At 44.5% G+C, this 12,793-nt stretch overlaps 1 protein-coding gene across 1 annotated transcript; it reads right to left on the reverse strand.

Moving 5' to 3' along the window:
- Positions 1-9,455: 9,455 nt before the first annotated feature.
- Positions 9,456-10,877, reverse strand: LOC133887009 (MYB transcription factor 69-like). Its single transcript, XM_062326917.1, has 2 exons — positions 10,553-10,877; positions 9,456-10,452 (listed from the first exon to the last, which is right to left on the reverse strand). The coding sequence occupies exons 1-2, from the start codon at positions 10,813-10,815 to the stop codon at positions 9,777-9,779; spliced, it is 939 nt and encodes a 312-aa protein (XP_062182901.1). The 5' UTR covers positions 10,816-10,877; the 3' UTR covers positions 9,456-9,776.
- Positions 10,878-12,793: the final 1,916 nt, after the last annotated feature.

The raw sequence follows: 12,793 nt of genomic DNA on the forward strand, positions 1-12,793 counted from the left end.
ACATAATCGTGCATGCATTTGGTGTGTGGCAATCACGACGCAGGCTGTGCAGGGTCTTCTGGATGCCCTCGTGGCCATCATCATGTGCCGTGGAGCAGCGCCGTGGAGGGCGGCATGTAGAGCCAGTGCTGGAACATGACTAGGTCATCCACCAGCCCCCACACTGATTCCAAGGCTCCCATCATGATGTGCTCCTTGAGGGCCATCAGTGTCAGGTTCGCTGCTACCAGTGTCCAGAACTTAGCCATCAGATTGAATGATGGCCCCGACAGCGCTATGGTGGTCCTAATCTCCGCATCACGTCGTGACAGTGAGTCCGCCACCTTCTTCGAACATCCTGGTTTGTACTCAATAGAGAAATCAAATCCTAACAATTTGCTTACCCAATGGTGCTACGGAATCATCGCCAAGCGTTAATCGAGGAGGTACTTCAAGCTGTAGTGATCGGCCTTGACCATGAACTGGCATCCCCAGAGGTATGGCCTCCAGTGGCACACTGCTTGCACCAGGCTGATCTGTTCTCGCTCGTAGGCTGCCAAGGTGCAATTGCGAGGAGACACCAGCCGACTGAAGAATGCAAGGGTGTTGTCGCCTTGGTGAAGCACCGCGCCAAAACCAGAGCTTGATTCGCACTCGACCACAAAGGTGCGCTTGAAGTCCGGCAATTGGAGCACCGACGCGGTGGTGAGCGCCACCTTGAGGTCTTGGAATGCCATCTCCGAGGCAGCTGACCAAGCAAACCCCTCCTTCTTGAGCAGCTGTGTCAAGGGTGAGGCAATGGCGCTAAAGTCTTTGATGAACTTTTGGTAGTAGCTGACAAGTCCAAAAAGCCTTGTAACACCCGTGCGGACCTTAGTGTGGGCCAATCCGTGATCGCTTGCACCTTGACATCGTCCATGGCGACGCCGACGGCCGAGACCACATGCCCCAGGTAGGTGACAGAGTTGGTGCTGAATGAGCATTTGGACTATTTGAGGAACAGTTGCTATTGGCACATGATCTCCAGGATGGCCCGAAGATGGCGAAGGTGAGATGACCAGCTATCAATGTAGATAAGGATGTCTTAGAAGAAGACGAGCATAGAATCACGAAGGAACGGATGAAGGATGCTGTTCATCAGTGCCTGGAATGTCTCCAGTGCGTTCGTGAGCCCGAATGGCATGACGAGGAACTCAAAGAGGTCGTCATGGGTGCATTCAGACTTGATGGTACCCAGAACGGAGATCTAACTTTGTGAAGAACTTGGCGCCATGCAATTCATTGAGCAGCTCATCAACAACGGGAATGGGGAACTTATCCTTCACCGTCTAGTCGTTGAGCGCGTGGTAGTCGACATAATCCTTGAGCCTCCATGTTGCGTAACCAGGAGCACGAGCGAGGAGAATGGTGATGTGTTGCGCTTGATCAATCCCCTATGCCTCTATGTCGCGGCATTGGCACTCTAATTTGTCCTTGTGAGCAGTCGGGTAGTGATAAGGAGAGCATGACCACTGGTGTAGTGCCTGGCATCAAGTGGATCCAGTGGTCACTGGCGCGCGGTGGCAGAAGGCCGGATGGCATTGGGAAAACTCGACGAATTCTGCCAATAATGCCGCTAGGAGGTCCCGATTCGTGTGCATCTAGAGTTGTTGACTCGGTGGCCTGGGCATGCCCTGTCACTGGAAGTGGTGATTGTGGTGCCAGAAGGATTTGGTTAGGCGCCAGAAATCCTAGAGAATCGGGCCCAAGGTCGCTAGCCATTGGGTGCTGAGGACGACATCATAGCTGCCGAGTGGCAGGACATACAAATCTGCTGAAAAAGCTTCGGTCTCGATTGAAAATGTGGCACAGTGGTACACTCTGGTGCACAACATGCACTCGCCATTGGGAACCGTGATGTGGAGATTGGTGTGGAGTTGGAATTGGAGGCCTGTGCGCTGCGCTGCCGCTTCAGACACAAACTTGTGTGCCGAGCCAGAGTTGAGGAGTGCGTGGAGCACGAAGTGGCCAAGGTGTAGCGCCACCTGCATGGTCTTGGTGGTCTTGATTCCCACAATGGCATGGAGCGAGATCTGCGGTTCATCATTGTGTCTGCTCGGTGGCCTACGCGTCATCGTTGTCGAGGTCCAAGAGAAACAACCGTTTGCACGATTGGTTGTGGCCACGGCCGTACTTCTCGTCATAGTTGAAGTAGAGTCTGCGATGGTGGCGATCTTCCATTTCCTCTGGTGAGAGACAACAGATGGTGCGACTGCCCACAATGACCGTGCGAGGCGACACGGTCCCTGCGGTAGAGGGATGCGCCACATCGGTCTTCAAATCAGTTGGTGGTGGCATCATTGTCAGTGTTGTTGGAAGGAGGCCATGATAGCACGAACCGCAAGTAGGCGAGTTGCTTGCTGGACTACCTACTCGCGGTGGTCGAAAGATTGTGCGAAGCTCATTGCCATCTCTAGGGATTGTGGGTTTTGCATCTGAATGTCCAAGCTCATGGGCTCCTATAAGCCGATGGTGAACAACTGGACTTGTTGCATCACATTGAGGGGCCCGATGCGAGCGAGCAACTGGAGGAAGCATTCCTGGTAGTCACCCACCATGCCCATGCAGCAGCATGCCGCCATCTCGTCGAGTGGATTAGATCGAGTGGTGGGCCATAATTGAGGTTAAGCAGCTCCGTGAAACAGCGCCTGGAGGGTGTGCCTTCTTCCTGCTCAATGCACATGTACCACAGTTGCGCTGCATTTTGGAGGTTGAAGGATGCCATCCAGACCTTCTCCTCTTTTGGGATGCGTTGGGCATGGAAGAAGGACTCGCAGTGGTTGAGGAACGGTAATGGGTCGCGCGTGCCATCATACTTGGGGAAATCTAGTTTGTGGAAGCGCAATGGTCGATCCTTGTGACGGTCGTGGATGGAGGCTGATCCTCCGTCACGATGGTGATCACGCTGGTTCGTGCGCTCGCTGGTGCTCGTGAACCGCACAAGGTTACTATGGTGTTTCTCAAGACGCATGATGGCGAGGTGATGCGCCTGTTGCTGCTGGTTAAGATCGGCCATAGTGCCCTCGATGGTGTCCAATTTGGCGATCTTTTTCACGATTGTCGCCAAAGAGGCTTTGAGGTCGTTGGTGTCATCGTGGGAACCCAACATTGTGGCGACGGGCTCAGGAACGCCGGAATTTGATACCAAGATGTTGTTTGGTGGGAATTGAGGATGTCCGCGCAGGTTGTAGGAGTGGTCGATGGGAGGACGAGTCCTGAACACTTGTCTCCCCATTGTTGATGATGGACTTGCCGGTGCTTTGCACCGAGCGAGCGAGCGAGCGAGAGAGAGAGAGAGAGAGAGAGAGAGAGAGAGAGAGAGAGAGAGAGAGAGAGAGAGAGAGGTAGATTTAGGGATTGAATTCTTTGCTTGCCTTTATTCCTCGATCGGGTGTCTCCTATATAGACATCACCGCCTAACAATCTTGCTAAAAAACTTAACAAAGCAATCTGTGATCTAACCAACTCGTCTAACCAAGCTACTAAACAAATCTCAACAAATGAACTAACTTAATTGATTGAATGGTAAGCAATTGGCACAGAACTATTCACGGTTTGGCACTGATCTTCTCATGGCATTGGCTATACGTGTGTACCCACATAACATTCGACAACATTCTTATATTGCAAAAAGATCTTAAATACCGTTTGGATGAAGCTGTTATGGTGAATCATAGCTAGCAAATGATAATATGTGGTTGTTGTCGCTTTGTCAGGCTTAATTACATTTTTCAGTTATTGCTAACCTGTTTAACTTATTATCTTTGTTAAAGATGAATGTTTAATTAATTATAGCTCAATAGCTTGTTAAAATAATTCACTTAATCAGATTTTCGAATCTTACCCTTGCTATCTTTCCCAGTACACCCTGAGCTGACATCGAGCATGCGGGAACTGTAGCAGCGTGACTTTTGCACAAATCACCTCCACTTGTTTTCTTGTTAGTTATAATATCAGTTTGATATCTCTTAGTTGCAGTGTTGTATGCCTGTCTTGTTGTGGCATGGATATATGATCAAGACTTGTTCCTCGTTTTGGTAGGATGTTTATTTCTATTAGTGTGATGATATATTTATCTCTCTGTGGTGCTTGGTGAGTTATACTCTAGATAGAAGAGATGCGTTGCCAATTTTTTTAGGTTTGGTCTCTTGTAGATTGGTTTTAGTAGCACTCCGGGCTTGTGGTGATCCCCGGGGTGTTACAGTAACAATGCTTCTTTAGGAAACAACACAATCTTTTGTGACACTGAAAGATGTTATGCATGCAGATGTGTCTTTGTACATAAAGGTACCCTTGGATCTAATGGGAATATGTACACACAATCTCAACAAAAAAGAAGTGGCATGAGTTCATATGATATATATAGGTAAAAAACATAATTTTGAAGCATTTGGTACGTCAAACGAATCAATTAACTGGTTAAAATCCTTTTTGATATTGATATTTTAAAGCTTATGCTTGTTTTCATCAGCTGTATCCTAGATTCACATATTAAATCTTGTCACAGTTTCACGTATTGCCGCGAATCTTACAAACCTGGACTGGAAAGTGAAATCCTTTGGCAATCAAATATTCGAGCATGGCACTGTCTGGGTTGTAACCTTTCTTTCTCTGTTACATCAGCTGCCTATTAAAGAGAAATTAAACAGTTGATAATGACACTATCCTTATGCTATTGCATGTGCCACTTTCAGATGCCTTGTATTTATTAGGGGCCAACTGGTGTTAATAAGGTTCAGATTTGAGTCTAGTGTATGCCTTTGTGCAGGAATAAAAGAGATGGCAACTTATGCCTATCAATTGACAATATAGTGCGGAATGTGCATCTGCATATACAAGCAATGCAGGCCTCAGAACACGGACCCATTCTCCCAGAAATGGTATCGGTCCGCATGAACAGATGAACGATTGAACTGTAAGGTAAAGCTTTGCACGAGACTTCAGTATTCTTTAGAAACGAGGATCAGTGGTTAGACTAATCTGCCCATTAGCATGTTCTTCAAACTTTTGAGGAACAGTTTTCATAACAGAATATCAGTTTTACTCTGTTTTAAGACAGATATGCAGCACGAGGCTTTTGAACAAAACTGACACCCAACTAGTGCTTACCCTTGCTTACTATGCTGCAAGAAATTTCCTGAAAGGTAACGTTAATTGACCTTTCACACTTAATTGCTACCTGTGGGTTGGTTGTACTGGCACATTCCATTGGTGCGATTAAATGATGCGTGAGCCATATGGTCCTGCGTTGGTCTTTCCTGTACTCTGATGGCTATATCGAGATTGAGACCGAGATTTATGCTTCTATTTGATGCTTATCGTGCTCTCTAGATATGCTGTTAATAGATGCAGTTGAGTAAAATAAGCAGAGCACGTTGAGAACATGCCTGAAGCTGACCCTCAATAGATGCTGGACAGCTGATCGCTTTGCGTGTTGAGGCCTGTAGCACCCGTCGTGTTGTCCGTTCTGTGATCATGCGGATGAGATTGTCCAACACTTACTCACGAAGTGTGTTTTCGTCAGAGATGTATGATTTAGGTGCTCCAAAGAGTTGGTCTGCAAGGGTTGGCGTCGGATGAATTCGAGGCTGTCTTCCAATGCTGTTGGCGACATGCTCAGGGTCGAGTAACCAAAATTATTCGTAAGGGCCTCAATTATTTGGTGATCTTGGTGGCTCGGTCCATTTAGAAGCTTCGTAAACATTGCGTGTTTGATGGCGACCGGCCTAGGGTGACTAGGCTACTGCGAGAGATCTTCGAGGAGGCTAGACTCTGGGGAGCAGTGGGGTGAAGGAGTTATCTACTTTGTTGCTGGGTTGGGGTCGGGGTCATTCTTTTTTATTCAGGTGCGCATGTAACAACCTGCAAACGGCACGGCTTTGTACTCAGACGGTTCTTGATCTTAATTAAATGACACGTAGCTCTCCTACGCTTTTGAGAAAAAAATCAATTCATACAACATATACATATGAAGTTTGATTACGTTCATTGATGTTTCATATTTCATACTTTTGAATCACTGCAGAATGTGCACAGATTGCTTTTCAGGCTTGATGGGGATAATCCTGCAGCTTCTTTTTTTTTTTTTTTTGAGGGGGGGGGGGGGGGGTGGCGGCAGAAGGTTGTCGTCCTTTCATTTGGTTGAAGTTTAATGATATCAATAACTTAGACCATGACTAAGCATTTCCTGACGTTCATTGATGTTTCATATTTCGTACTTTTGAATCACTGCAGAATGTGCAAATATTGCTTTTCAGGCTTGATGGGGATAATCCTGCAGCTTCTTCTTTTTTTTTGGGGGAGGGGGGGGGGGGGGCGTCGGCAGAAGGTTGTCGTCCTTTCATTTGGTTGAAGCTTAATGATATCAATAACTTAGACCATGACTAAGCATTTGCTGGTTGTGGTTGGGCCAGGAAACGACGACAGAACAACGATGTATGCTGATATGATCTCTGAACTCTGGTCCAGCTCTACCTGATTTGAGACATACCAAGCAAGCTGGGTCAGGTACTGATATTTCGGAGACAGGCTAGGGTTTGTACAGGCAGAACAATCAAAGCTTGAGACTTCATCGGCTTAGACTTGCTCAGTCAGGCCAGGTTTTGCTCTCATCTATGTTTTACGATCTAATATACAATGAATTGCACCTTTGAATAAAAGAAATATACGATTGACTTGTGCGGTTTGCACAGTGTGTTATAAGAGATCAGAGGTCTCTGTTTTCTGCAGATGATAAACAGGGACATTAAACAGGGACATGTACCAGAGAAGGATGTGACAGACGACGTCTTAATCATGAGTTACTAACGCATTTCCCTGGATATCGATGTCATCATTCTCAGTTCTACCGTTGGCTTAATTTGTTGTGTAACTAAATAGCAATGCATTTCCAGTGACGTTGAAGACTTGCTAGGAGTTACGATAACCAACTTGTATTCTACGAAAAACCTAGGTCAGTACATATATATATATATATATATATATATAGGTGATAATATGTAAAGAATCCTTATAGTCTGGGGATATTACACAGAGTAATATATATATATATATATATATATATATATATATATATATATATATATATATATATATATGCACCCTCTTTTAAACTCATAGGAGATCAACCATACCGAGTTTAGAGAGATAGAACCTGTGTTGAGCTGTACTCTGTGTCTTCATAAAAAAATCAGCTAACTGAAGCTCAGAAGGAACATACTGAAGAGGAATCACCTCATCTTGTACATGTGTCCGTGTGTAAAAAGCATCAATACCAATATACTTAGTGAGCTCATGTTTCACCGGATTGCGAGCAATACTGATAGCGTATGTACTGTCTGAGTAAAGAGGAGTAGGTGCAGGAGAAGAAACATCAAAATCCTCATGTACTACCATAACCAATTGAACTTCGCTGTCAACAACGACATGCTTCGCAACTTAGCCTCTGCACTAGAACAGGAAACTACAGTCTGATTTTTAATCTTCTAAGCAATGAGTGAACCACCAAAGAAAACGCAGTAGGTAAAAATAGACCGGTGATTAGAAAAATCACTAGCCAAAGTAACATCAAAGTAAGCATGAAGCTGTAAAGAGCTGGAGTGTGGAAAGCATAGATAATAGGAGATAGTCCCATGAAAATAGCGTAAAACACGTAGGAGATGACTATAATGGAGCTGAGTGAGAGCATAAACAAACTGATTAAGGATGTACACTGCATGAGAAATGTTAGGATAAGTGACACCACGGTAAACAAGACTCCCAACTAGATGGCGGTAGCGAGTGAGATCCATGAGAGGCTCAACATCAGTGGACCAAAGCTAAAGATTAAACTCCATTGGAGTCTCAACAGTGCGCTCATCAGTTAAAGAAGCATGATGAAGAATATTCTGAATATACTTCTCTTGTGACAGAAAGAAGCCCTTAGAAATAGAAAAAATCAATCCTAAGAAAGTAGCAAAGAGAAACGAGATCAGACATAAGAAATTTCTCATTAAGACAAGCCTTCACAAAAGTAATATACTTAGAATTATCTCCTATAATGATCATATCATTGACATATAAGAGAAGAAGAATCTGATCACGAGATGAAGTGTGAATAAAGAGTGCAAGATCATGAGCACTAGTAGAAAAACCAGCGGCAATGCTCACAAAAGAAAAGCGATCAAACCAGGCTTGAGGGCTTGCTTAAGGCCATATAGAGAGCGACAGAGATGACAAACTATGCCCTTAGGAATAGAATACCCTAGCGGTGGGTGCATGTAGACCTCCTCACGCAACTCACCATTAAGAAAGATATTCTTGACATTAAGCTAGAAGATAGACCACTAACGCACAGACGCAACAACAAGATTAGTGTGCACTGTGGTCATGTAGGCCACCAGAGCAAAAGTCTTATCATAATCACAACCATGCTCCTACTGGAAGCCACATGTGACAAGACGAGCTTTGTAGCGCTTAAGAGAACCATCAGAATGGATCTTAACTTTATAGACCCACTTGCACATGATAGGATGGACACGAGGAGGAGGAAGAGGAAGAGAGAGCCAACGGGAGGGAGGTGAAGCCAGTGATGGTAGGCATTGCTGTGCACGAGCAGAGAGCGCAAGAGCATGCGGCCCAGGCGACGTGGTCGTGTAGAATCGGCGAATCAGAGAAAACACCGACGGGATGATACACTAGATCTAGATCTAGATCCAGAGAAAGAGAGGGAGCTAGCCGACAAGAGGGAGCCGGTAGCGGGTTAGATTGGATCAGGACGAGTTACGATGTCTAGAAAAAGAAAACCTAGCTGAGATACTATGTTAAGAATAACAACTTGTATTCTAAAGGGGCCATATGCTAATATATACATATGTACATGTGACAATATGAAAAAATCTCTTATAGTATGGAGATATTACACACACATATAGAGAGAGAGAGCGTATTTGTGCACCATGGTTGCAACTTGCAAAATTCGAAAGATACTTGCGTGAATGTTTTAAATTAGACTCACAATTTTCTTTGGAACCATTGAAGCATTTGAAGGGGGGAAGCACTGTTTACTTTTGTACTAAATGATTGAGATTAATATAGTAAAAATAAAGTTGAGTGTATTGGTTTACTTTCTGCACTGAATGTGATGAGGGACCATCTGCATGCCGACAGTGACGGCAATAGCTTCATCTCTCTGCAGCTTCTATCTATAACAAAATAGTATACTAAAATTATATTCATATTTCAGGATTGTACAAAAGACGTGCTTCAAGAAGTCATGGCAGAGTAGTCTACTCCATGCCAGACACAGGTAGAAGCTATCACTGCTTCAGACAAAATTGAGTCTAGTTTATTTACCTCTATTTCATAAAAAAATCTAGTTACATTTATAAGCAAAGCACGTACGATTCCACATTGGATAAACTAAACTTCTAAATCCACCTTAATATATATATAAAAGAATCTGAAGCACAAAACACGTTAATTACATCATGCTTACATGTCATATGGTCACACTTACAACTTACAAGACTTGCTTATTCCTGTTACTGTCTCTTATTCTTCTGACTTTTGATGGGACTGTCAGATCTACTATAAGTCTCTCTAACTAGATGGCAGTGGCTCATTCGGGAGTTTAACCAGTATGTATGCATTGTTCTTGTCTCATTTATGCATGCAACATATATATAGCTTTCTTCTAAAAGTAAGTTGCACCAACTAATTAACCTATCTAACTGACGTGTATCCGAGGGGCTATCATATGCTCTTCTTCTTTCTTTGAGCTAAAACATCATTGGAACTGAGCAGCAGCCATCGGAAAGATCCATCAGGTCGACGACCTGCTCGGCGGTCTCGTCCAACAGCCACTTCTCGATCGAAGACAGCGGCGCTGCCTGTGCCTGCTGTTGCTGCTGCTCGGGCTCGTGGTAACTGCCGTGTTCCATCAACACTGGCTGTGGCAGCAGCACGTTGGCGAAGGCCGGTAGCGCACTACCGGGCATGTGTTCGAAGGACAGCAAAGGGTTGACCTCGGCGGCCGAGGGCTTGATGTCGGCAACGTCATTCTGCGGCGGGGAACTCTTCATGAACCCATTGAGCAGCTTGGATATATTGTCCATGCTGGAGGCGTACGACGACGAGGAGCTGGAGGCGTCGAGGGAGGCCGGGGCGGCGAACGGCGACCGCCGAGCGATGAGCTGGGTTACCTCGGCTGGGTTACTGCCGGCTGCCCGGACGTTGCTGTCATTGGAGACGGCAGTAGTAGTGATCAAGTGGTGGTGGTGATTGACATGGTCGGCGGCTGTGGGCAGGGTGGTTGATAGATGAGAGGAGGGAGGTGGCGCGAAGATGGCGCCGATGGCTTGGTGCTTCTTGAGCTTCTTCTTGAGGTGGGTATTCCAGTAGTTCTTGATGTCGTTGTCCGTCCTCTGCGGGAGGTAAGACGCTATGGCCGCCCATCTGCGTGCATGCGTCCATGAATTCACATGCATCATGCATGCAAAAGGTTAATCACCATGACACCATGCCGTGTAAGAATTTGAGCATATAACAGGAGTACCTGTTGCCTAGCAAGGATTGGAGGTGGATGATGATGCCTTCCTCGTTGGGGGTGAAGTTTCCGCGCCTGATCCCAGGGCGGAGGTAGTTGGTCCAGCGGAGGCGGCAGCTCTTGCTGCACCGCATGAGGCCGGTGTTGATGGGCACCGACCTCCAGTTGCCGGGGCCGTGCTCCTGGATGTAGGAGACGAGGATGATGTCCTCCTCCGGCGTCCATGGACCCTTCTTGATCCCGACCTTGTCGCAGCACGGCGGCCTCCCCATCGTCCACGGCCCCGATCAGTCGAGAGCTCCTTTCGCTAGCTGCTGGGCTTGCTACCTTCTACTGGCGGTGCCGAAGTGTCTCATGAAGCGTGTGTGTGTGGTGTATATATAGGAGGAAGGGTGAATGTGAGTGAGCTCCTTTTCACTTGATAATAGTTGATATCATCTAAGTAACCTACGAGAACCGGCCTGATAATTTCTTTTTCACTTTCTATCAAGCCAGTCTAGCTTAGCTATATGCATACATCAACACATGCTTTCCCTTTCTGTCAACAGCATCACATGAATCATAGAAATTGACCTCACTTCAAGGCAAGGACCAGCTAGAGTACCTGCTAGCTAGCTGTTGCTGCTGTGTGAAATTTAAAGCTAGGCTTCCTGAACTTTTGCATACAAGTCACCGGTGTACTCACGCACTAAACTTGGTCAAGGCATTTTGTTCCGCCGTGTAGGAAATAGAGATTGCCTTCAGGATGATTTGTTCAGCTAGAGAAGATCTTGCAAAAAGTAATAAATTTTGGATAATTTTGTCGACCTAGTTTTGTCTATCCACGGACATACATGTTTTATTACTCCCAACAATCACAAATATTTGACGTTTTGGATAAAATCCAGTAAATATTTTAGAAATTTTACTATCAATAAATTTTAAAATATTTAGTTTAAAACATTTAGTCTTGACAAATAGCAGTCAATGATATACATTAGAGATTTGTAATATCCAAAATGCAAGTATTTTTTACTGGAGGGAGTAATTTGATGTCGGTGGAGCTACTTAGCAGTAAGAATAATATATCTATTTCGAAAGTTTATGATTACTATTTCTCATAGCTGCACATTCCGAGTGAGAAATTAAAGTATGTCATTTTGGAGAATATTTGCAGCCCAAAATTTCAAATTTCGACTGTAATTATATCCATGATCTCCTTGAGCAAAAGTGCGTGACCAAGGTCTTCTCTAAGTCACCGGTTAGTTGATGGACCCACATGATTTATCAAGTGCGTTCAGGCATGTCCACTTCGTGCAGACAATTTTCAGTCTGGGTCCGTATTCATTGGCATACACGTTGTGCCTGCACTCCGGCCACATCCGACATAAAAAGGGAAATGGAGAAAAATAGAAACCAAGTCTAACAATAAATTGTTTCCCCCCACACTGGGTGACTGGGGTCAGTGTTAAGTTAACTATTTTATTTGTGTGGATCACAACAAAATCGATGAGGATCCCGTCCCTCTTGATGAGTTTGCAAGCTAGAATAGAATAGAATAGTTCTTTTAGTGCTGTTAAGGATTTGCATCACCCGGATGTATATACTTCCGCTCTAATAGTTGTTAAGAAATAAGTATGTATATCTTAAAAATTAGTATATACATCTTAGAAAATAGTATATATATACATATAAAAAGTAGTATATATTTTAGTTATAATAGGATCAACTATGGATCAAACCATGAGTTTTAGAATGATGTCGACCCAAAGGAGTGAGAGCTCAAATATGATGGTTAAGAATTACTTCGACGATAAGCAAACTGCTTTGTACAGATTTACAAAGCCAATGCTATGCATTCAACAACGTCGAGGGCTGCGGAGGGGAAAGAAACATATTGTGGAATGGTAAATGTATTGATCATAATTGTTTCCTTTTTTAGTACATTATATTACAAATATTTCGATATAGTTTTACTCATTTATTAACCGCAACATCTGGACCTTGATAGAGCGCTGTTTATTTAGAAAATTGCTGGCCATTTGTGGAACAACCTGAGAGATTGTATACAAGGCAAATATTTGAAGACTTAAAGAGAGATATGGCAGCAATTACAATCGATAGTGACCTTACAAAGGGGGAAAAATAACTATCTCATTTCACATACTAGTAGATGTAAGAGAATATCTTACGATCAACATAAGTTTGAAGTTTGTATTGACATTGATAATGAAGAATTTAGATGTGAATGTAGAGCTTGGGAGCATACCA

The sequence above is a fragment of the Phragmites australis genome, chromosome 12, assembly GCF_958298935.1.
Source record: "Phragmites australis chromosome 12, lpPhrAust1.1, whole genome shotgun sequence".
NCBI lineage: Eukaryota > Viridiplantae > Streptophyta > Magnoliopsida > Poales > Poaceae > Phragmites > Phragmites australis.

Coding starts and splice junctions, on each gene's coding strand:
- LOC133887009 (XM_062326917.1), bottom strand. CDS start 10,815: ATGGGGAGGCCGCCGTGCTGCGACAAGGTCGGGATCAAGAAGGGTCCA. Junction 10,453..10,552: donor CAATCCTTGCTAGGCAACAG/GTACTCCTGTTA, acceptor GCATGCACGCAG/ATGGGCGGCCATAGCGTCTT.